We start from the raw sequence: 26,027 nt of genomic DNA, 5'->3' as shown, positions 1-26,027 counted from the left end.
TTTTTTTGCATTTCTACATGTTATAAGTGATTTCCAACCCCCCCAAAAAAAATTTAGAGAAAAAAAATTGCAAATTTTTTTTTCAACAAAATTTCGATTTCTTTTTTTGCATTTCTACACATTTTAAGTGATTTCCAACCCCCCCCCCCCCAAAAAAAAATAGTTGGAGAAAAAAAGATTTTGCAAATTTTTTTTTCAACAAAATTTCGATTTTTTTTGCATTTCTACATGTTATAAGTGATTTCCAACAAAAAAAAAAACATACCAAAATTATAATTGTGGCTGATTTTGGAACTTCAGGTGGATATACCCACGTAAAATCAATATCTGTCTCAAGGAATCTAGTTATGACGAATGAATTGAGTATGTAAAAGTTAAAAGTAAAAGGGAAAGTTGCAAACTATAACTCTGTGAGGACTGTTGACGTCAAATTGAATGAATAGGATATCAGGTTCACTTGAGTGACCTAGCAGTATTGGCGGCAGAGGTTTTGCACTCTACCGAGTGCTCCCCCTCTAGTCACTCAAGAGTCAGAAATAGAATGAATCAATAATGGACGCAAATATATTATACACCGTAGCCTTGGCGTTGAAGTCTTTCTGACAGCTGAGCTTGACCCCAACGAAAGTGAACAGTAAGAACAAACCCCAACTTTTAAGAGACAGTTGTAGCATATAAATACCAAAACATGTTTAGCCTCATTGGGAAATATTCTACCAAATTTAGAAAAAGAAGGGGAAAATTGATCAATTTTTTACAATTGAAAAGAAATAGCCCAATTTGCTGATGCTGTTAAAAAAAGTAATTTAATCAACAATAAGTTGATTTGTTGAGAAATTTTTTCATGCTTATGTTTTTCAGAAAGTTTATTTATATTATGTGTTTTTCTATGTACTCTTTAATACATTTCAAGGTTTTTCTCACTTAAACTCAACAAATGATTCTGTGACAGAGCAGTATCTGGAGAACTTGTCAACCAACAACTCATATTCACAGAGTGGTGATCAGATGTATTTATGCCTTCGTAATCCTCAGCTGTGAAATGGTCAACACAAATGACAAGTCTATCCAAAGGGTTCTCTTTACCCATTTTCTTTGGGGGAAAATTCGCCCGTTTTGTTTGTACAAATCTTATCCACTGCCAGCAAATGTTTGATTCCTTCAGGAATCGGTGGGAGCAATTACCCATTTTGCAGCCATTTTTGCAAAACATGACGACGCACGCACGAGGCATGATGTACAAATATCCAAATAACTTTGTTCTACAATAATTCAAAATAAACCAGAGTTGGTGTCAAAGCCACCCAATGCTCACCTGTTTATACATTTATCGTTTTTAAAAGACTAGTCTAATAATATTTTTTATAAAGCATTGCAGTGAAGTCTGATCCAAATAATTTTAAAGCAATATATGTATTTATATATTGTAATCAGTAAAAAATAATGTGGTAGATAAAAACATTAGAAAGGAAAAAACTTTAACGTTGATGTGCTACAAAAAAGTTAAGTTCAAAACAGGTCAAAAATTTTTTAAAAATTGAAATTATTTTTAAATTTCAACTTCACTCCATCAATAATATACCCCAAAGGAACCTCCACGCCAAATATCAGCATCCTAGTACACATATTAAATGAATGGCAAGCTTCTAAATAACTTGCACCAAAAACTTTAACGTTGATGTGCTACAAAAAAGTTAAGTTCACAACAGGTCAAAAATTTAAAACATTTGAAATTATTTTTTAATTTCAACTTCACTACATCAATAATATACCCCAAACGAACTTCCATGCCAAATATCAGCATCCTAGTACACATATTAATGAATGGCAAGCTTCGAAATAACTTGCACCAAAAACTAACATTTTGACGCTCATGCTGGGGGTATCGCTATAGCTCTCTGTTCTTCGAACAGGCGAGCTAAAAAGGATAATATAGACAGTTGCAAGCTCAAAAAAAGCGAAAGAACGGCCCACTGAACTGGACACTTCTTCAATGAGCGAGTGAGCGTCCGCTTTGTTTTGGAGAACGTGACGTCACCATCCATGTATGGCACGCGGTGTTTTTTTTTCCAACAGTCTCGAGAAATAACAACTTCAGAGTTAAATTTCATTAATTTTCCCAATAGTTAGGCAACCACAATAGTTTGCATCAAACTATTGAATGCACATATAATCATATTGACAAATTTTTAGAATATGTTTGGTGACCCGCAACCTGCTCTTTAAGGGAAATTGCTTAACCAGGTCATTGAAAATGCCCTGTTAATGAACCATCGCACATTCACCAAGGAGTTGCTTTGCCAAATCGGCAGCAACTGCTCTCCTGTCGGGAATGTTGGCTCGCTCTTCACCCACAATGTCCCAAAGTGATCCTTGATATCAATCATGTGATTGTACCACCATAGCAAGTAGGCATAAATAACCAATATTTCCTGACCAAACTAGTTGACGAACGGTGCCTCAAGATGGCCAATCACCGTCGTTAGTTTTCATAACAAAGGATAAACAGAGTTCACCATTCCCATCCCCGGCGCCTTCACTTTGCACGATGACTCACCCTGTCGCGTGATCTGGAAGCGTTTGTGTGAGCATAGAACGACAGCCTGCAGCATTTCGTGGGGAGACACGTGAGCCTTGAAGCCTCGAGGGTTCCACAGCTTCCGGAGAAGCTCCCCAAAGCGACGCCACAACAGGGCAGGGGGAGGAGAGCCTGGCGGGCGTTGGCTGCCACTGATGGACAACACCTGGAGAGGAAAGGTGGTTTGGAGTTGTGGGGAGAGAGGAGTGAGTGTGTTATTCTCAATCACTTTCAATATAGAGTACCTTTTCATTGTAAACAAATGATCATTTGTACATTTGCAGATAATTGGCTGATCTCCTCTAAGCTGACCCTTAATGGAGACCCATGGGATGCAGTCATTAACAATCAGAGAGCCAGTTGACCAACCCTCATTCAATCAAGCTCGATATATGCATCACCATTGTTACCTTGCTCTTGCTGCCATAAGCTCTTCCTTTGCTTCCAGTATTATTCGCAGGCTGTAAGCTGCCACCGGTCTCGTCGCTTAGGAAGTAGTTACGAAGAGGTGGTACGTTTGAGAGAGCCTAAGGAAGTGTGAACGGTGAAAATGTCTTGATTAGTCGTCATTGACAACAGCTGTTCAAGGAAGAGTGTAACGGGGGGTAAGATATCAGAAAGCGGGCAAAATGAGAAACGGTTGGGGAATACTTGCACTGCAGCATAAGGAGAGGACCTGCATATAAAAGGGGGACAAGATCCCAGTAAGCAAAGCAAACAAAACTCAGGTAGAATGGGATAAGCCATGAGGTGGCCATGACCAGCAGACTTGAAGGCCTGAAGCAAAAGGAATGGCACAACAGACTCTGGAAAAGTTTCACATATAAGAGAAGAGGGGGGTGTCATGAGGGGGTGGATGAACAAGGCACACAGCATTGAGCTTAAATGTCAGGACAACATGACAACGGTTTCTGGGAAAAGGTAAACAACCTGGGAGGGGTGGGGGGGGAGGGGGGAAGGGGTTAGGCAGAGAAATGAGACAGCATAAGTACAAGGACAAAACAAGCCAGTGCAAAACCACAAAGGTGACCAATCTGCCTGCAGTGAGTGAGCAGCAACCCTGAAACTCAGCCTTGTATCGCGGGATGTCAATGACACGGAGTCTTAGATTCCATGGCCTTAATGGAGGGAAAAGATAAGAAGCAAAAGCACAAGCCCGTGGGATGTGGTGGGGGAATATTCTCTGGCACATCGGACGTAGGCCTTGTATTCCGTTATGAACCAAGGAGGTGGAGGAAGGACTTGATCCTTTGGATAATTTTGAAGCGTCGGCGGGCTTTTGAGGCTCGCCGAGAAAATGAATGTGTCCATGATAATTATAATAGATAATGTTGAGGCCCAGGAGATTTAGAGACTAACTCTATCAGATGCTGATAACAAAAACAAAAAGGTGGATTTGCCAACTAGTCCTTATGGAGGAACAAAATGAGTGCGGGGTTTTCCTGCATTGAAAGATGTGTTCCAGGGATATGCCCCGATGTTTACTTCCTCAAAAGAGGCAGAGGGGGACAGGCTGCTGCCACAATCTGCCGAGAAGAGTGGTGAGGAATAGCCTTGCACAGAGTGGCGTCATATGCAAAGCTGTACGTGGATTGAGATTACGGGCGTAGATCAAGAACAGGATTCGTCCCAACGTGCCACTTTGAGGGACTCCAGCCAAGATAGATAAAGCATGAGAGAATTATGTCAAAAGTAACCCGCTGTTTGCCAGTGGGGAGCTGAGGGGGAGCAGGAAAGGTTGGCGGGAAAGTTAGATGTGATCCAAGTCAAACAGAAGGTGGGAATCATTATGGGGAATTTGCTTTGGGAATTTTAAAAGATTGGACAGGGCCCAAAGTGTCACAAAAGGTCTTCAACTGCAATATCAAGGACAAGACAGTGGTCTGAGGACTGGTGCCAAGACAGCTGGAATGGCAGTTTAAGTCGTCACAGATTAGGGGGGAAAAAAAGAAAGCTGGAGTGGGAGGATTGGACGGAGATAAAGTTGATCGAGAAAGCCTCGTACACAGTCATCTCAGCTGGGAGGGCGGGAGACCAGGCACAGAAACACAACATTACTGTGGTGAGAGACAGAGATCCAGATATATTCCTTCGGGAATTGGGAGCGTGGAAGAGCAGAGAGGGGGGGTGTAGGGTTTGTAGGAAAGGAAGCTCTTGATAGTGAAACATGACCGATGACCGGCCAGCATGACCGATGGGTGTGTCAAAGCATAACTAGGGAGGGAGATGAGCTCATTGTGGATATCCTGTGAAAGAAAGGCCTCTGTTAGAGAGATGAGATCTGGCGAAATAAAACACTGAGAGCATACAGTACATACAGTATACAATTATGCATGAAGACAATTTAGTGTAGTTTGTGCAGAGTCTGTGTGAGACCTGAAAGACCACGTTGGCATAATCATTCGCCTTGATGTTGTTGAGACCGACTATCCCAGGAAGGTAGGTGCTGCCATCATAAGCCCGAGCTAGCTTGGCCTGCTTGTCCAGTGTGCGAATTTGTTCTGGCATAAAGGTTGGTCGCAGGACATACTGGAAATGGAAACGGGAGATATAAAATAATATATTGAAAACGAAGTTTGTGATGCGACTCAATGGGGAAACTTAAAGAACGATTTAAATCGAGAAATCTGCCTGGACTAATAAAAACGAAGCAAGTCTAAAAAGGCAATCAGAGCAACAAGAACACGTGCTGGTGCTCTTCAGGGGTGAAAATTAACATTTTATCCACCGGCCAGCAGGGCCGGTGACTAGAAAAAGTTACCGGCCCAGCAGAATTTCTACCGGTCCGATAAAACAAAGACAAAAGTCACAAATTTGATATCAAACACTTTTAATATACTCACATGAGTGAATTTGATGAGTGAGGTTGGTTGGATGAGTGAGTTTCATGAGTGAGGTTGGTTGGATGAGTGAATTTGATGAGCGAGATTGGTTGGATGAGAGTTTAATGGAGGAGGTTTGCAGAATGAGTGAGTTGGATGGATGGATGAGTGAGTTTGATGAGTGGGGTGGGGGTGGGGGGATGATGCAGGGAGGAGGAGGTTGTGGGTGATGGGGGGGGACCTTTTTTGTGTGGGTGATGGGGGCGGGAGGTTGTGAGTAGTGCTAGGGGGGGGGAATTTTTGTGGGTGATGGGGTGGTTGTGGGGTTGGTTGTGGCTGATGGACAATGGGGTGGGGGGGGGGTTGTGGGTGATGGACGATGAGGTGGAGGGGGGGGGGTTGTGGGTGATGGACAATGGTGGGGGTACTACTCATCCACCCAACATCACATATAAACTCACTCATCCACCTAACCTCACCCATCAAACTCACTCATTAACCCAACCTCACCCATCAACCCAAAAGCCTCATCAAACTCACTCATTCACCCAAATTCACTCATTTAACCAACCTGGGCATGAGAAAATGCGTCCAAACCGCGTCAAACCGTCAAATCTCTCGCAATCACGCGTGATTTGGAACAAGATGAAAACAGACAAAATGGCCGCCGCAGAATTACCGGTGATTTCTATGGATTTCTGCAGACAAAAACAGTAGTTCTAGTTGAGAAAGCTAGAAGAGAAGCCAGTAAAAATTGTACAAAATAACAGGAATCAGCGGTGATTCGCCAGCCGGGCAGGTAAGGCAGTATTGTTTACCCGCCCAGCACAAAAGTTAGGCGCCATTGGCAACCGGGCGGCTGTTAATTTGCACCCCTGCTCTTGGAGACAAAGTACGGAGAAGTGCCGCAAAATTACCAATAATAACAAGAGTGAGAATTGGTTTGCAATCCACTCCCTACCGGTCCCAATGAATGTTTGGGAGATAAAAATTTGTTTGCGTTTAACGCATGTTCGAGCCGATATCGGAACCAAAATGAAGAAGAAGAAACCCTAAAACACACCGTGCTTGGGTCTATTCGGCAAAATAAAAGGAAAAGCAATTTTCATTTACTGATATCTTTTGTCGACTAGAAACCAATAAAGACAACTCCGATAACAAGCCGGAGATAAAAATTAGTTTTCTTTAACGCACGCTCGAGCCGATACTGGAATCAAAGTGAAGAAGAACCTTTCTCACCCACCGCGTTTCGTTCGTTTTTCGGCTTTGCCCATCTCGAATTAAAAAAGAACCCGATGTACAAACATGAAGCAAAAAACATACGTATGTCTTATGTGGTTATATACCTGGTGTCATTCTAATTGCACTGGGCCACGGACCAACACAAAGGCCTAATGCGTGAGGCCTGCTGATCGGTGCTGTTTCACGGAATGGCGGTGCATTAATTTTATTGGGGTGGATTCTGGCCAGCTGTCCAGCCAATGGGTGTAAAGCAGTGGGGTGGTGGAGTCAAGGCAGCTGAACACTGACCCATGTATAATAAGTGTTGGCTGGGGGAAGCTTGGTCCAAGTCCTTTACAAACCGGCTGGCCAGGCCTGACATTCGACAAAGGTTAGAGCTGGAATTTGGTCATGGTGCCTGCGATAGCTCACCTACTCTTCATGAAGGGCACCGTGGTATCTTTAACATCCACCAACTAATGCCGGCGGACGGGACGCCCAGTTTAACGTCCATCCGAAGGACGGAACACACATTGACGCCTGTGAAATACTGTGATGAAAGTTTAAAGCTCGGTCGAGAGTCAAACACAGGCGAGACAGCTCACTGAGGCGAGTGTGTGAACCTCTCGGCCATCCTGGCAGCCTTAATATAATCATTATCATAAAGTATTCAAATCGTAGTCAATCAATTAACCTTTACATCATCTCATAGATATTTGTACCATCCTCCAATAATTCTCCCATTTTTTCACAGCCTTACCTCATTATCCTCGCCAGAGGGTATTGCATGTAGACACTTGTTTGTCCGTCTGTCCACACATAATGTGCTAACGTAAGCCACAAACGTCACCCGGTGGTAGCCAGTATTTAACGTAATAATTTTAAAATCGAGTACCGGGTAAAATATGTTAAAATATAATGCGAGTTCGTCTATAAAGTACGTAGTATTACAACATGCATACGTCGAGGAACTATGGAATATGAGGTCTATAAAATACATACGAAATCAATGTGAATCCATACAATAAAACTAAAAAGGTCTGTTTGTCCGCTGCACGAACATAAACCAACATCGTCAATGCATCGTCGACAAACCACACAAACACAAACATCTTGACTTTCAAGTCATAAACAACAAAACAATGGGTTTGGAAGGTCCCGATTTAGATAGTCCCATAAAACTTGGTGCTTTGGTTCACGTGCAGCCCGGCCTGACGTTTCGCATCGCGCGAAGTTTACGTGATCAACATCAACAAAAAAATTAATAAATAGAAATAAAATCATCTCAGATCGTCCCCAATCAAAAACGATGACCTTTTCTACCCTCGTTGGGGTCATGCGTTCAGTGTTGAAACATCCTGTTCTCGATCGCCACAGAAATTGACGTGAAAACGTTCTTCAGAATTGGGCATTCCCCGTTCTACATTGAGGAAAATAATGAAAAAGGTTGTTGAAGGCATTTAAACTTGGGAACATCAACGAACTCTGTGATCGGGACGTGGTTACGCGTGAGGATGCTTGCGAAGCTATTGGGGTGTTTCCCCATTTATGAATCACAACAAAACGTTGGAGGGCAATATACACATGGACAGGAACTTCACTGAAAATGGACTTTGTGCCCGCCCTGTACATACAGTATAACGTGCACCGTCAATTGGACGGATGTTAACCCGGGTGTCCCGTCTGCTCACATCGGTTGGTCGACGTTTCAACTGGATGTTAACATCGACCAGCCGATGTCCAGCGAATGATCACCAGCACCCTGAACAAATCCCAAATTCAAACGAGTATGTGCAGGGGCACTGCATCAGCGGCACAGCCACACCTCAGTAAATTATGCAACGAGCAAACCGAATTCAGAATTTAATTTCAGTCCAACGTTTCAGTCATTTTGAAGAGTTTGCCTTTTAGCCATTTATGGACAACACCACCATCTCCGTGGCTATTACTTGACCCTCCAAGAACATGCCATGTTGATATTTTGCTGATGAGCACAAGTGGGAAAAAATCAATACAAATTGCACTTCATAATCGCTTTTGCTAATGGTCGCTGTTGACGGAAGGACATCACCGCAAAAGGTCACAGAAAGTTGAACCTATGAAACAGTCAGTACAAGTTCAGGTAAAGAAATGGACACACTCTGCCAACTTTTTATTACAAATTTAAATTTATCATGATTTGAGTACACTACACCTACAATTTATAGTTTGGAGATAAATTACTCGTAAAGTAGGAAACTGTCGAGGCACTGGGTATTCCCTTCATGGGCATTTGTGAAGATCACAAAAAAGAAACATGGTTTGTCTCAAAACATCTCACCGTCACATCGTCCAAGGAGGAGTCCAACACCTGGTAGTTGTCTGGGAGGCAGTAGAAGCGCAATGTATGCAAGTTGAGGAAAACATGATGACCAACTTGTACACTGTGCGTGTATGCGTGAGAATGAGGACCTCGGCCTGGAGGACAAGATATTACGGAAGTGACAGCTGGAGTATAGTATGGGAAGCACAGAGCTGGCGATGTGGTAAATGACTCCCCTCTTTCCCAGCACGTCTAGAATGAGAAACGTGCAGGGGCTAAGGAGGAGTTCAAGGGTCAGCAAGTAAGACGAGTACCTTGAAAGTATTTTCCACAGACGAGGCAGGCGTACACGTTTATGTGAGAGAGAGACACTGAACAGAGTTTCTCGAAATCAAAGTCCAGCACACTCCTGCAAAACAAAAAACACAAAGGAAGAGGTCATCGTCATCGTTATGATCGGAGAGTTCAATTGGCACACTGTTGTGTGCGGCCTAAGTGGAACCGGATCCGGATCTGTAAGAGTTAAACGAACTGTGCCAAATGTTCAAACGATCTTCATCAGTCAACGTAGACATGGGCAATTGTGGTGGGGCAGACAGCTGGAGAGAATGCTTTCATCTCAAATGCTTACTATCAAATGAATAATAAAAAAAGGTCTGACTAACAGGATTTGGAATCATCAAAATACATGCATTCCAAAGCAGTACCAGATGAACAGAGTTCAGAGACACCAGATACACCGAAGGGTTAATCACTTGTAAAAACACACACATTTATATCTGGGAAAATAGATTTATCAAATAGACAATGGGATGTCCCTCAAGGGTGGCCTGTGCCTTTTGATTGCATTTATTAGTCTCGCCATGAATGGGATGTGAGAATATTGTAACGCCCCTGCCCTGTCTGTCTGTCTGTCTGTGTGTGCATGTGCGTGCATCAACATTTTCACTTAAAAAAAAATTCTCTCTGCAACTACTTGTCCTATTGATGCAAAACTTTAAACACAGGAGGGATTCACCATGTAGATTGTAGAAGATTTGACTGATAACTCTGATGTTGGTCACACGGTATGGCAGCCATGTTGGATTTAAGGAAAAAAAATTGGACATCTCCGAAACTGCTCAACAAAAAAAATTTGAAGCTTGGCTTACGTCATCAACTTCCCATGGGGGTATATAGGGTGATAACGATGACATCATCAGTGAAGTGGTATTCCAGTCGGAATTAGTCTCGAAAAAAAAATCTATCTTTAATTATATCCTTTATGAAGGCACATCCTCGATCACCTCACTCTCCCTCGCTGGGGTTTTAAAGCGCATCATACATCATATAATCAATCAATATACTCATAAATGTCAGTGTATGTCGATCAGTCAATCAGTCAGTCTGTCCGTCTCTCTCATCTATAACTCAAAAACCATGAAACCTCGTGACCCCAAACTTTGGATGCATACTATGGCAACCTGTCACCTCGCACTCCCTCGCTGGGGTCTTAATTCGCCATTTTGTTCGGCCTACTCAACAATGCTTTGATTTGGAACAGGCCACAATGGTTTATTTTACGATAAAGCACTCAAAATGTTTTGTCCCCCCCCCCCCACTTGCCTCACTCATTTGATCGAATGCCTGATCTTCATTGTTATGAATCACTGTATACATCGCTTTATATTTGAAAGTGCTATCGTTTTCAAATTAGGAGCTTGGAGCGATTTCATGCATTTTATGATCTGATTTTCCATGATCTACTCTCACGGACTAATTAAACTATATAATCGGAATGTTATTTGTTTGGAGGATCAGATCACGTGGACTAAATAACTCAATCTGGGATGAAATCTGAAAATTTTAACAAATTAGCAATTTTTATAACAAGTGTATTTATTTAAGTAAAGCATAAAACTTAACTATATCTGCTGTTCGGATGATTATATTGAGTGAAGAGAAGATTAAGGAATGTGCAGAAAGTGGGGTTTTTTGTGTTTTTTTTGCGGGTATATGCCATTATCAATCAGCTTGCTAAGGCGGTATTTATTGTATGACCGGAGGAAAATGGATTTCAGACATTATTTTGTTTCAATCGTCACTGTTATTCTATGTAGAATCATTTTCATGAGACAGTATGAATCATAATTGAAGCTCCACCGCACGTCTGCCTTCCCTTCCTCTCACCTTGCACTGCCTTCCCTTCCCCCACCCATCCTCACTCTCACTCCCTCCTCTCTTTCCCCATCTACCTCCTCACTCTCCCTCTCCTCTTCACCCCCACCCCCTAGTCTTCCCATCAGCAAAGTGATGGGTGGTATTTGCTCATAATCAATAAAGCTACGGATCATGACAATGTATGTATGTAACATAATAGTCACAATACAGTGACTGCCAGAGCAGCAGTGGGTCATATTAGTGGTGTGTTTAGTTAAGGGCGTCGTTTTTGTTTTTTCAGAATGAGCATGCGATGCAAGACTATGCACTCTACCGAGGGCCATTCTAGTTTACACTGTGGAGGTCCAGGTAACTGCAGCAGTGCCTCAACGGGCGATCCCACCCCTCAATGGCAATGGTTAATAGATGTAAATGGCAAAAGTACTTTTTTCATGCAGTGGTCTCAATGGACAGGAAAAAAAAAAAATCTACAGAGTTTTGTTAACATGAGCCACCATTTCCCCCCTGCTAAGAGGGTCTTATTTGCCACATTGTTGCTTCTGTGAATTCTTATATTTTAAGCATTTGGCATTTCTCATCTTGATTTTCCTTTGGAATACTCCGATTTATATACCGATGCAGAAATTTCTCAATCACACCTTAATCTGTTGCGCCTCCTTGCTCATCTGTCAGTTTTAATGAAGGCAAAAAACTGATCCATACCATTGAGGGTGATTCAACTACCAATTGATTGGCAAGTGGAGAATGTCTACTTTTAAAATGATTATCTTTTCTTGTCAGGGATACACTTGCTCACATTCAGATTCTCTCGCCTTGACCGCCTCGTTCAATGCACCAGAGATGTTGGCGCCGTTTATGTTCGTAATGCCCTTCCCCATAATCCTTGTACCTAAGATCAGACCCTTCGGTCCTTCCACCGTCTTCCAAATCCTGCTGGCAACAGATTAAAACTGCCTCAGGACATGCTCTTCCTCAATCCCATCACTCATGAAGGAAGAAGTCATGATTGACACAGCTCGTGAAAAGGCGCTATGATTGGATCATGTCTTTTCTGAAAAGGTTTGGGTTACCAATACCCCCTTTCGTGTTCTTTATATGTGGAGCAATTGAGCTTCCCAAATGCAAAGGAAGAAGAAAAGATCTGCACAACTTCGAATAATAATTAGGAACTTATTTCACTTTGGATCAGAATTTGCAGCCGTATCCATCTTGTCCACCCTCAGTGTCCTAACCCCTCAGCCTCATTCTTGCCCACATCCATTATTTCTCCAAGTCTTCCTGTCTTGTCCCTCATCCCTGCTGTTGGTGTTTCCAACCCACCTCCTTCTCTTTCTACTGTTCCTTTTGTTGTTACATCTGGATCCATTCAATGTTCTCCCTCCTCCACGAGCCTCGGCATTGTGTACAAAAAAGTCCTAACGACATCAGTGCACTCTTACTCAACCAAAATGGCTGTTCCCCTCCTTCAGTACTGTTCTGCAGATCGTTCTTGGAAGACCACTTTGCCTTACTATGAAACTGGGTGTTTATGTCATTTCTATCCAAATTAAGTGTGCCAAGACAGATCCTCAGAAATACAACCCAGTAAGCCTTCTTACGAATAAACAACAACAAAAACACTACTTACTAACTACTACTTCTTCATTAATGGCCTCAATTGTTCCCCACCTTCTTTTGGAGTCAGGCGAGGAAAGTTTTGGCTTAAGCCTTTCACCTACCGACAGGTAAGGTCTGATGTTCGAACAACAGACAGCAGCAGGAATTTGGAATTTGTTCACAGTGCCAGCAATACCTCGACTTCTCTTAATGAAAAACATAAAAACAAAACAAGATCTTCAACATACGAGACACCAAGCCTAAGGTCCATTCGACGGATGGCACACTTTGTGATGCAAGGCCCAGTCTGAAAAACACCAATCCCGCGGTTTATCATCGGATCGGAAATCGAACCCAGACTATAAACCTCAAAGGTAAGTGTGTTACCTCTGCACTCTCCTCTTGGACATAATTAGCAAAGTAATGTCGTCATTAACCTCTGCTGACCACAACACACACCTCTTCTCCAACAACTTAACATCAGATGACCACTTTGGGTTCTGTCCTGGTCACTCCGATGTAGATATGCTCCTTCCATTAACTCAGTAATGAATGGACACTCCGAACCTCATTCAGGAAGTCAGAGCAGGCTCACTAAAACTTCCCAATCTTTCGACATCATCTACCAGCAAACCCTGATCATTACACTTTCAGGCTAAGGCATCCGGGGGGCTATCATTGCTTTGACTGGCTGGCAAACCTTCATGCTCGAAAACAATGGTGTTCTCTATTCTGCCTTTTCCGTTGAGGCTGGTGTCCCTCAAAGCAGCATCTTGAGACCTATCCTGGTCCTACTTAGGATTAATGACCTCTCAGCTTCTTTGGAAAACCCTGTATAAATCACTTTATGGATGACAACTCTTTGCAGAGAGGAAGGGAGGCATGTTGGAATCCTCCATAGAGGCAAATCATTCATTGGTAACTCTCAGCTTACGTCTCATCTTCCATTTAGCACTTAACCAGGGCGAGGAAGACAGCTATCCCTGATACCGCATTTGCACGCTATTTTAGCCATTCCACATTGGCTGGTTATTTGAGCTGGCCCCATTAGCTAGAAGTGGGGTGGGTACTCGCTAGCTCTTCTATCCTCTCATTTCTCCATACTTTCGTATTCTCATTGTGTCTTCTTACAAATAAGAAAAAAAAAACTCCGAGTAATCATACTATAATGGAGCTACGGCATACGTGTGTATGTATGTTCAATCTACTCCTCCGAGATAGGCCATGGGCTACATGTGGCTACCATGCACCCCCCCCCTCCAATCTCAATGAACCTATGTTTTTCTGAATCCCCTGGATGTGCTGAATAAGAAATTGAATGTTAACATTGAAAATATAGGGATGCACTTCCGGTTTTGACCCTATAACTAATGTTACCCTAAAAACCGTGAATCGCTGCTCCGCGTTGGTCATGATTTCTACGAGTCATCATATCAACTTGTAGAATGGCTCAATGAAGGTCAATATTCACATGTGATATACCAAATAATAGCTGATGCTATTCTGCTTATTTTCATATGTCTGATAAGTTGTTACAATACATATTGCCTAAATCGCAGTCATTTGAATGAGCATACCCCTATCCAGGGATATTCACGCACTGACACTTTCATGTTTCACATTTTTTATTTTACTGATAAGTTTTGTTTTATATTACAGAATCTAGTACTCAAAGAACAATTAATGAAGCTTGACAAGTAAATATTTCCACTTTGATTTTATCCCACAATTCTTTCTTGTTTTTCTATTTTCAGATTGCACCTGAATGATGTCTAATTCATCAGACTTCGGTGACGAGAATGCGCCTCCCCCAAAGCGATCAAAGGGTGGCCAAGATTGTAGTTCGCTAGTGTGCATTGTGCACGTCCCAGGATTAGAATATGGACCATTGCTACAATTATCTACAAATGAGAATGGTTACCAAAAATTGGATAAATTGAAAGAGATTCGTGATAAGAGACTCACCCAACATGCAGGTTCTGTTCACCAGATGAAAGACACGTGTAATCTTATTCCTGATGTCATAAAAGAGCACCATCATGTTTATCATAGGGTATGTTATTAGCGTTTCACCATGAACATCAATCGTTTGGCTACACACTCGGATTCACGAGAACCATCATGTTCCCGACCAAGCAGACCATATGTTGTTTGCACCAGACTATATTTTTTGCAATTCTGAATGAAGGAAAAAAAGTTAAAAGCAAGGGGTGTCGACTACCGAGGGCATGAGTAGCTTTATTTCTGATGGTTGGCAAACAATTTTAGAGATAGCCGAGAAGACAAATGACGAAAAACTGCTCACACGGATTAGATGCCAGGATCTGTTTGCATGTGAAGCCAAATTTCACAAATCGTGCAGGACAAAGTACCTACAGAAGCCAGATAAGTGGACAAGTACCAATGTCCAGAACAAAGATAAGCAAGTTCAACTGACGGAGGCTCATCATCATGCATTTCACGATGTGTGTGGGGTAATCGACACTGATGTTCTACGAGACAAGAAGATGGTGAAACTAACTGATCTTGTCAAGACATACATAGCCAGCTTGGAACTCACAGAGTTCGCAAATCCAAACTTCCGTGGAGAAAACTTCAAAATCAAACTTGAGAAACACGGAGTACAAGGACAGATTGGCCTTCTGCAAACTGTATTCCTCAGCAAAAATGCAGTCCTATATAGTATATAGTTCTGACATTGACGTGAACAATGCAGTCCGATTAGCATACGAGCTAGCTTCGACAGATATGATACAAGAAGCTGGAACATACCTGCGTCGGGTGATTTTTGACAGTTTTGCTATGTCCAATGAACTAAAATGGCCACCAACTGCTCAAGATCTTGGAGATGTAAAGGATATTGTACCATCACAACTCGAGAAATTTCTCAGCTATGTCATAGGTGGAAAAGCCACCACTCGTACATCTAAGTCACATCGACTGGTATACTCAATAGGACAAGACATTTGTTGAGCAGCTACCAATGGTGAGTGGAAACTCCCAAAACACATGTTGATATGCATGACACTCCGCCACCTGTTCAAGAGTGAGCGACTGATCACCTTACTGAATCGAATGGGACATTCAGAGAACTACTCATTTTCATTGGAACTAGAAACAGCTCTCGCACAGGCTGTGGATGAAACTTCAAATTTGTTGTCAACTCAAATCATCCGATCTCCAGATGCACCTTCTGTCTTTCACTCTGAATTTGACAACTTCGATCAACTACTAAACTAGAGGGGGAGCACTCGGTAGAGTGCAAAACCTCCGCCACCAATACTGCTGGGTCACTTAAGTGAACCTGATATCCTATTCATTGTAGGTCAAAACGGATTAGACTCTACTGAACCACGATTGAATAAACTAAACTAGATCGACGCGCATGTAGAAATACCCCCAAAAAATTTAAATTTCTTTGAAAAAAAAAAGGTGCAAAATTTTTTTTTTTGGGGGGGGGGGGTGGAAATCACTTAAAACATGTAGAAATGCAAAAAAAAAAAATTAAAATATTTTTTTAAAATGGCCACCATAGTGGCCATATTGGACTTTGGACCAAGTCTAACATGTAATGGCATGATCCTTGGACCATACCTAATCCCCCTACCAAGTTTCGTCGAAATCCGTCCAGGAGTTTTTCCGTAATACTGTTCACAAACAAACAAACAGACAGGGGTGAAAACAGTAACCTCCGTCCATCTTCGATGGCGGAGGTTAACTAGAGGGGGAGCACTCGGGAGAGTGCAAAACCTCCGCCGCCAATGCTGCTGGGTCACTCAAGTGATCCTTATATCTTATTCATTAAATATGTCAACAGTGCTGACAGAGTTATAGTTATTTTCTCCAACATTTTTTTTTTGGGGGAGGAGGGTTGGAAATCACTTAAAACATGTAGAAATGCAAAAAAAAGAAATTGAAATTTTGTTGAAAAAAAAAGTTTCAAAAATTTTTTTTTGTCCAACAATTTTTTTTGGGGGGGGGAGATTGGAAACCACTTAAAATATGTAGAAATGCAAAAAAATATTTTTTTCACAATTTTTTTTGGGGGGGTTGGAAATCACTTAAAACATGTAGAAATGCAAAAAAAAAGAAATTGAAATTTTGTTGAAAAAAAAGTTGCAAAAAATTTTTTTTGTCCAACAATTTTTTTTGGAGGGGAGGTTGGAAATCACTTAAAATTTGTAGAAATGCAAAAAAAAAAATTTTCACTAAATTTTTTTGGGGGGGGTTGGAAATCACTTAAAACATGTCGAAATGCAAAAAAAAGAAATTGAAATTTTGTTGAAAAAAAAGTTGCAAAATTTTTTTTTCTCCAACAATTTTTTTTTTGGGGGGGGGGAGGTTGGAAATCACTTAAAATTTGTAGAAATGCAAAAAAAAAATTTTTTCACTAAATTTTTGGGGGGGTTGGAAATCACTTAAAACATGTAGAAATGCAAAAAACAAGTTTTTTCTCTAACAACTTTTTGGGGGGGTTGAAAATCAATTAAAACTTAGAAATGCAAAAAAAAAATTTTTTTTCTCTAACATTTTTTTTTGAGGGGGGGGGGTTGGAAATCACTTAAAACATGTAGAAATACAAAAAAATCCTTTTTTGGGGGGGGATAATTTTTTTGGGGGGGGTTGGAAATCACTTAAAGCATGTAGAAATGCACAAAAAAAAAAAAATTTTCTCCAACAATTTTTTTTGGGGAGTGGGGGACCAAGTCCAAAATTTAATGGCATGATCCTTGGACCATACCTAACCCCCCCACCAAGTTTTGTCGAAATCCGTCGAGGAGTTTTTCTGTAATATAGTTCACAAACAAACAAACAAACAGAAAGGGGTGAAAACGGTAACCTCCATCCATCTTCGAAGATGGCGGAGGTTAATAACCTCACTGGAATGGGATCAATCCACACTGCCCATGGTATCATGCTGCAGGATATAGAAGGGAGACCAGAGGACCACGGAGATACCCGTGTAGAAATACCATCCATTCCACGGAATATGACAACAAAACAACGCTCTCTAAACATCCAATCATCTGAATGTCTTCCAGATTGTTATGTCACCCAGCATAGGAGTCCTCAGATAACGATTGAGCAGCGAACATACCCCGGTGGTGAAGATGCCCAACACAAAGCCAGAATCAACCATTTCTTGTGGATGCTGATACGACAACAAAATTGTATGTCACAACAAGTAACTGGATGGACAGGATTCATCTCAATGACTGGTCAGAGATCCGAGACTCTCACCACCATAGACTACTACCCTGTCATAGCTTGCCCCATTACTGACTATAAAACAGTACAGGAGTGTTTACGTTATGCTGAAGAAGCCACAAATGAAGTCAAGCAGAGGTACACCATTACTACGTTTGACTTGGGGGTATGTATGAAGGCTTATCCCCTCGTTTGGAACAACCAGGTCAGGTACGAGAAGCACATCATCCTCATTGGGACGTTCAACCTGATATGTGCCGACATGAAGATGATTGGAAAGAAGATGAATGGATCAGGGCTCTCTGACATACTGTTGGAAGCAGGCTTAATAGTATCTGGTTCCATCGAGGGTGTGCTGTCATGGAAACACAATGACAGAGCAATGAACTGCCACAAAGTCATGCTGGAATGTCTAGAGAGACTACTTCTTTCACAATATCTAGCAAGCCATAACGAAGCTAATGCGTTTGCATCTCTAACAGAACAATCAAAGAAGGTTCTATATGATATATCACACATACCCCATCTAAGGAAACCATGAATACAGCACTTGCAGACGAGGAGTTGAAAAGGTACATCGAGGGATTTATGCAATATCAGGATGATTCCAAGACAGGAAACCTTGGTACAACTGCTCAATTGTGGGTATCATACATGGACAGGGTAACAACCACGGGGTAACATCCCTGGGTCAGATTGCGGGAGAGTGTTTCGGAGTGGTGCTGAGGTGTCGTCCACCAGACGGCGGTCTCCTTGGGTTAACCTGAGGCGGTCCCTTCGGGTGGGTGCCTGGAATGTCCTATCCCTAAGAGAGGATGATCACCTGTCTCTGTTATCATCTGAGCTCAAGCGTTTGGACATCGGGATTGCAGCTCTCTCTGAGGTTCGGAGACCGGATTGCGGCGAGATAATGGTGGGTGGTTACTCCTACTATTGGTCTGGTCGCTCTGATGGTTACCATACCCAAGGAGTTGCTGTAGCTGTGTCCAATAAGCTGACCCCAATGATAATTGAGGTAACACCGGTCAACGAGCGTATTATGAGATTAAGGATTCGTCACTCCTTAGGTGTCATTTCCTGGTCTCTATTTATGCTCCGACTGAGGCGAGTGATCTTACCGTGAAGGACGCATTCTACGCCACACTCGAGTCTGTGGTTGATCAGTGCCCCAGACGAGATACACTTCTAGTCTTGGGGATTTCAATGCATCGACTGGAACTGATAGGGATGGTTATGAGGTGTGTGTTGGTCCCCATGGGTCAGGAACTATGAACCAGAATAGCACTAAGTTCCTTGACTTTGCAAGAAGTCATGGACTTAGGGTGGCTGGTTCATGGTTTCAGCGCCCGCAAGCTCATCGCTGGACTTGGTATTCCAACGCTGGCGGTGTGGCAAAGGAGATTGACCATGTCCTCATTGACGGTCGTTGGAGGATGATCCAGAACTGCAGGGTCTACCGGAGTGCTCAGTTCCTCAATACTGACCACAGGCTTGTTGTAGCAACTCTAAAGCTGCACCTTAAATCCTGGAGAATGGTACCATCCCAGCCTAGGCTGGATGTTGCCAAGCTCAGGGATGAGAGAGTAGCTGAGAGTTTGCGAACAGGCTGAGTGGACACTTGGGGGTCTGGGTGCTTTGGGGGGTCCTGAAGAGTTGTGGAGCACCTTCAAGACCACCGTCCTTGATGTTGCCGGTGGATGCCTTGGAGTTCACCGCAGGGCAAAGAAGAATTTTGTCTCTCAAGGGACACTGGATACCATTGACCAGAGTCGCAGGGCCAGGCTGAATGGCAGAGCTGAGCTGTTCAGGGAGCTGAGGCGTAAAACTGTACATGCGTGCACTGAGGGGTGGACAAGGAGGCCTATGTGCGAGAATCTGTGAGGGGTAGAGCATCACCTGTGGACAGGTGATTCTCGTCCGCTTACAGGGGAATTCGCGCATTACGTTCATCCAAGCCCATCCCTCGGAGCACTGCAGTTCGAGCAGAGAGTGGTAGGCTCTTGACAGAGGAGTCTGAAGTGAAGGCCCGCTGGGCCGGTTACTTTGAGCGGTTGTACCAGGCTGATCCCCCAGCTGTCGAGTTGGACGTCAAGGGTGTTACAATCCCTGTTGCTGACCCTCGAATCAACTGTGGTCCACCATCGCTTGTGGAAACACGGGCTGCGGTGAACCAGTTGAAACGGGGCAAAGCTCCAGGGATCTGTGGCATCCATGCTGAACTTCTCAAGGCTGGTGGAAATGCTGCACTCGTGTCGTTGCATGCAGTTTTGTGCTCTGCCTGGAACACAGGCATCATCCCAACTGACTGGAAGAGGGGCCTTGTTGTCCCTCTCTGGAAAGGGAAGGGTGATCGCCAAGACTGCAACAACTACCGAGGGTGACGCTGCTCTCAGTGCCGGGCAAGGTCTTTGCTCGGATAATTCTTGATAGGGTTCGCCACCATCTGCTTGAGCACCAGCGCCCAGAGCAGTCAGGCTTTACACCAAAGAGGTCAACGATTGACCGTATCCTTGCTCTTCGTGTCCTCACTGAACGCAGACGAGAGTTTCGGCAGGGGCTGCTTGCAGCCTATGTTGATCTCTGTAAAGCGTTCGATTCAGTGAATCGGGATGTCCTCTGGAGGATTCTTGGTCTTCGTGGGGTGCCACCGAAACTGATCGATCTGATGTCTGAACTCTACTCTGGTACTGAGAGTGCTGTGAAGTGTGGTGGTACCGCCTCTGACTTATTTCCAGTTGTTACTGGAGTTCGTCAGGGATGTGTACTTGCCCCCACACTTTTCAGCACTTGTATGGACTGGATTTTTGGGAGGATGTCGGAGAGATCAAGTTGCGGTGCATCGTTTGGCAATGTCAAGATCTCGGACCTTGATTTTGCAGATGATGCAGTCATCTTTGCGGAGACTTTAGACATCCTCTTGGGGGCCCTCGAGGTGCTGAATGAGGAGTCGGAGCCGTTGGGATTACGGATTTCTTGGGTCAAAACAAAGATCCAGGCTTTCGGTGACATCTTGGATGCTGCTGTCCTGTCTGTGTCTGTTTGTGGTGAGGATGTTGAGGTCGTGGATAGATTCACTTACCTTGGCAGTGATATTCATGTCTCCGCAGGTTGTGAGCCGGAGGTCAATAGACGTCTGGGTCGGGCCTGGGGAGTCATGGATTCACTGGATCATGGGGTGTGGCGCTGCCGGTACCTGTGCGGGAGGACGAAAGTCCGAGTCTTCAGGTCCTTGGTACTTCCAGTCTTGCTCTATGGGTGCGAGACTTGGACTTTGACCAAGGATCTGAGACGGAGACTTAATTCCTTTGGTACCAGGTCTCTTCGGAGAATCCTTGGCTATCGCTGGTCGGATTTTGTGTCCAACGAGCGGTTGCTGAGAGAGACTCGGATGAGATTTGTTACCTGCATAGTCCGTGAGCGTCAGCTGCGGCTGTATGGACATGTGGCTCGTTTCCTGACGCTGATCCTGCTCACCAGATTCTCTCAGCGAGGGAGTCTCATGAGTGGAGGAGGCCAGTGGGCCGACCACGTGCCTCATGGTTGCAGCAGGTTGACCATCATCTCAAGGAGATGGGGATGGGCCTGGCATCTGCCTGGGGGATGGCCAGACGGAGGCCCCTGGAGTACCGGCGGAAAGTGGACGCAGCGACGCGCTGTTCTGGCACATGCTCCCATACCTGACCTGACCTGATACATGGACCACGTTTGGCTGGTGTTAACACTCACACATGCTGTGAAGCACAATGACTTCCTTCTCTACGCCCATTGTCTTCATCTGATGTCTGACTTATTCTTTAGTTTTGGAGGCCAGAACTATGCCAGATATCTCACATTCTTCTCTTTGTTCATGGCAAATATCGAAATATCCCATCCAGGAGCCACAGAGTTGATGAAGAGAGAGAGGGTGCAATCAGTGTTGCTCATTCTTTCATTCCTGGAAATCGATGTGCCATTGATAAAACCATGGAGGAAACATTCATGAGTCATGCCAAATCCCATGGCAGTGCAGGTGGAAGTGGTGCTGGTGTGTCAGGAGTTCTGACAAATCATGATGCCTACAAACGTTGGGTGAGAACAACATATGCCAGATCACAGTACGTGAACACGACGCTCAGTTTGGCTGATATGTTGTCGGGATCCACCGAAGGAATCAAACACCGTGATTTACGTCCTGCAGAAGTATTGAAAAGTGAAAAGCTGGTGTGCAGAACAATGGAGGCAGTGCAGAGTTTCCTGAATCCGTTCACTGTAGATAGTCCAGATCAACTGGTGATTCTCTCATCAGGTGCTGCTGCATCATTAGCTGTACAGAAAGATGTACTCCGTGCAGAACAAGCAGGTAGAGAGGCAAAGGAAGTGTTTATTGCTTCACGTCTGGAGACTGGAAAGGACTTCTTTGAGCCAGTAAAGCGCATGAACCTAATGACTCTCGGAGACATGAGTAAGAAAAGCAAGCCAAAGACAACAACGAATAGAGTTGTGCAGTACAAACAACAAGGAAATGTCGCCTTCCAACTCCTCATGAAATCCCAAAGCCAAGTTGTACAACTGGATCTTAAGGAACTGATGACATACCCATTAACTCCTGTGCCATACAGTATAGGGACTGCTGATGGTTTCTTTGCAAAGACGGACAAGTCTAAGGCTCACATCATCTCACAAAGGGTCATGAGGATGCTGCGGTACCCCAATCAAGTGAAACGCTAGTAATTCATGATGGTAATGCTGTATTGCACTACATGAAAGAAACACCAGGAAACTTTAGCCAGACATGTTCCAAAGTGTTTGATATAATGCCACCGATAGGTGATGTTGTGTTCAGCACAGACTCCGACATGCCTAACTGTGAAAGCAATGGAGCGGCTAAGACGAGGTTGTGGTGAAAAACTGATTATCAAAGAGGAGAACACCAACAAACCATCTGACTGGAAATTGTTCTTGGGCAATGATGTCAACAAGCAACAGTTTATTGCACTACTCACTCGACTCTGGAGCCAAGATGCATATGCCAAGAAGCTACAAGGAAGACAAGTGACTAATCTGTGAAGGCAGATCTGACCCCCTGACATCTGATGATGGTCTGTCAACACATAGAAGAGAAATTCCCACGCTCAAGTCAACCCAGGAGGAATCTGATTCGCGTGTCATCCTATATTGTAAACATGGTAGTAATCAGAGTTACAAGTACTTGAGGGTGAAGAGTCCGGATACTGATGTATTCTTTATACTTCTCCACTATGCACCCACACTCGGTGATGTCACCATCTTGTTTGACACTGGCACTGGAAACAAGAAAAGGCTGCTAAATGTGAGTGATATGTCACGAGGTTATACCCAGCAACACTGTACAGCTCTGATGGCACTCCATGCATACAGTGGATGCGACTCCACAAGCACCTTCAAAGGATTAGGAAAAGTGAAACCTCTCAAGAAACTATTGCAGATGCCCAAATTTGTGCCAGTGCTTGCTGGGCTGGGAGACTCCTGGCATGTACCTCCAGAGCTCGTAGACGATCTTGACGAGTCCACGTGTGCCATTTACGAAAGGCCGCGCATGCGCAGAGTTGATGAAGCACGCTTCCTTAAGATGAGCCAGTTGTGCGACACAGATAATGACACATCAATCAAAACTTCACACAACATTGATATGGCTAATCTACCTCCATGCCGAAAATCGTTAGAGCAACATATCAGGAGAGTGAATTTCCAGGTTGGAATATGGAAGAGTGCGCATATCACTGATCCTGATATCCCTCTGGCTACTGATGGCCATGGTTGGACAATGGTTGATGGAAAAATGGAGCCGTTATGGTATGACGGAGATGTACTTCCACAACAATTAATAGATATTGTTGAGGGTTCACCGACTGATGATGAGGACGAATCAGATGATGACGGTCCACTTCCTGCAGGAACAGACTATCCTGCTGGAGACAGTTCAGACAGTGATTCTGATTAAACCTATGTATGAACATTGATATTTCAAATGTGCTTATTAATGAGAGGAGTGTTGCATGATTATAATTATATAACTACATGTACCCATCAAGGCGATGATTATTTTGTTGGTGCTAAATTACAAATAATAATAACACAATTACAATGTACGCGTGAGAATCATTCTTGAAAGTGGGGTTTGGACCAACTTTCAGCAGACACCAACAAAGTTTAAAATGCAATTTCGCAACTTATTATCAAGGTATCTGGCTAATATTGGTATTAAAATAATTCTGTTGCCTACAAGAATGTTATGAATGACTTTTAAATTGATTATCTTTGCCATATTTATCAGTAAAATAAAAAAATGTGAAACATGAAAGTGTCAGTCAGTGCACGAATATCCCTGGATAGGGGTATGCTCATTCAAATGACTGTGAGTTAGGCAATATGTATTGTAACAACTTATCAGACATATGAAAATAAGCAGAATAGCATCAGCTATTATTTGGTATATCACATGTGAACATTGACCTTCATTGAGCCATTCTAAAAGTTGATATGATGAGGCATAGAAATCATGACCAACGTGGAGCAGCAATTAGTGGTTTTTACGGTATAACCACTAGTTATAGGGTCAAAACCGGAAGTGCATCCCTATATTTTCAATGTTAACATTCAATTTCTTATTCAGCACATCCAGGGGCTTCAGAAAAAACATAGGTTCATTGAGATGTGGGGGGGGGGGGAGGGGGTGCATGGTAGCCATATGTAGCCCATGGCCTAAGAGGATTTGACCTAGGAAGCTGAAACTTTCAGGAACTCATGAGGGCACCCTGAAGTTGTGCATGTGCAAGTTTCGTTTGATTCCATCAACTTTTGAAGAAAGAATAAAACATTTCCACCCATCTTGGCGTTTTCTTCATTTGGGAGGAGGGTGGGTGCAATTGGAATATCCGAGCGATGTAACCACAATGTATTAGAGATGCACATAAGCAGTACACACGTTTTCGCTTCATATACGTAACCTGGTAAATTTTGTCGGGAGCGATTGAGGCAGCGCAAGCGGTCTGTTGCCTATACACTACGCAAATAAAGGGACGTGTCAGAAGAACGTGTTGCACGCTTGGAACAAGGCTGCCCGTAATGTGGGTATCCTGCTAGTTTTTAGAGTTGTCAGAGCCAAAGCGATGGTGTCCATCTTTTCATTTCATTAATGGTGGGAAAGATCGGCCGTCAACCATTGAAAACCCACTTTGTGTGGAAACGGAACCTTTTCGCTCAACTCAGGTCGGGTTGTGGGGGAACAAGGATAAGCCTGAACCTGGGTTGAGTTGTGCGCAGAAACAAACCGTAAAAGTCCTCAATCAGCAGTGCGATTGATATTATGGACATCCTTTGTGAGCCAGTTGCCACGAGATCCCCCTCGTGCCCCGGGAAGATATAAGGAATCCAAGGCCCCGAGGCTAAACGGAGTTACTTAAGCACCTGCTTCTCCACCACTGCAAGCCAGTTCGTAGCCCAGCAATATTATATCTCATAATTTGTCTCAGCACAGCTGCTCTCTCATCAATTTGTCTCTCATGAGCCTGAATGAGCCTCACTCCCTCACCGCTAGTGGGTTTCGAACTTTGTTGCCAAACTAAACTAAACTAAACCTATGTTACCCTCCCCAAAACGAAGGCAAACTGCTCACCTCCCCTCTGTTGCCCCTTTCTTCTCTCGACGGTGGAATCGTCTTCATGAGTCTGTCCAATTTTGTTCTCTTTACTCCTTTAAAATGTTATAAATACATGTGGGAAAAAATTTACGGGCCCAGACTGGGAAATCAAGCCCAGGTACTCTGGCAAACTGTACCAGTGCTTTGCCATCTGAGCTATCTGGGCTATCTGGGCACCCCACCGGCTTACATACACAATTCCTCCACATATAGAAATGCCTCAATTTCCCCCCAACTACTTCCGGGGCACTCACTGCCAACCATAGGAGCAACCATAAGAACACCGGTACAGTTTGCCAGAGGACCTGGCTTCGATTCCCAGTCTGGGCCCAGAATTTCATTTATAATCTGTGTATAATTCCAGCAATGTGTGTGTGTCTGTATGTCTGTGACCGCTGTTTCTCAACAACCACTGGTCCGATCTAATTGAAACTTGCCAGGTATATTGCTCGTGCCCTGTGGATGTGCCTTTTCAAGGTTTGA

General features: G+C 43.6%; 2 protein-coding genes across 3 annotated transcripts in view; one reads left to right on the top strand and one right to left on the bottom strand.

Annotated features, from left to right (window-relative positions):
* Positions 1–26,027, bottom strand: part of USP39 (ubiquitin specific peptidase 39) — a 63,837-nt gene that overhangs the window by 36,271 nt on the left and 1,539 nt on the right. For both annotated transcript variants that reach the window (XM_085880507.1, XM_085880508.1), the window contains exons 4-8: positions 9,238–9,332; positions 8,942–9,078; positions 4,955–5,107; positions 2,989–3,105; positions 2,558–2,744 (exon numbers count right to left, since the gene is read on the bottom strand). In XM_085880507.1, the coding sequence (XP_085736633.1) occupies positions 2,558–2,744; positions 2,989–3,105; positions 4,955–5,107; positions 8,942–9,078; positions 9,238–9,332 (689 nt within the window). The remainder of the gene's footprint in view (positions 1–2,557; positions 2,745–2,988; positions 3,106–4,954; positions 5,108–8,941; positions 9,079–9,237; positions 9,333–26,027) is intronic.
* LOC147025764 (uncharacterized) lies at positions 22,923–25,275 on the top strand (the record flags this gene model as incomplete). Its single annotated transcript, XM_085880539.1, has 1 exon — positions 22,923–25,275. A coding segment is annotated over one exon (924 nt), but the record flags the coding sequence as incomplete, so codon positions are not given.

Source organism: Eptatretus burgeri, chromosome 5 (genome assembly GCF_056783735.1).
Source record: "Eptatretus burgeri isolate ZD-2024b chromosome 5, Ebu_testis_v1, whole genome shotgun sequence".
In the NCBI taxonomy this organism is placed as follows: Eukaryota; Metazoa; Chordata; class Myxini; order Myxiniformes; family Myxinidae; genus Eptatretus; species Eptatretus burgeri.
The sequence above is the reverse complement of the archived record's forward strand: the minus strand, read 5'-3'. Positions and strand labels throughout refer to the sequence as shown.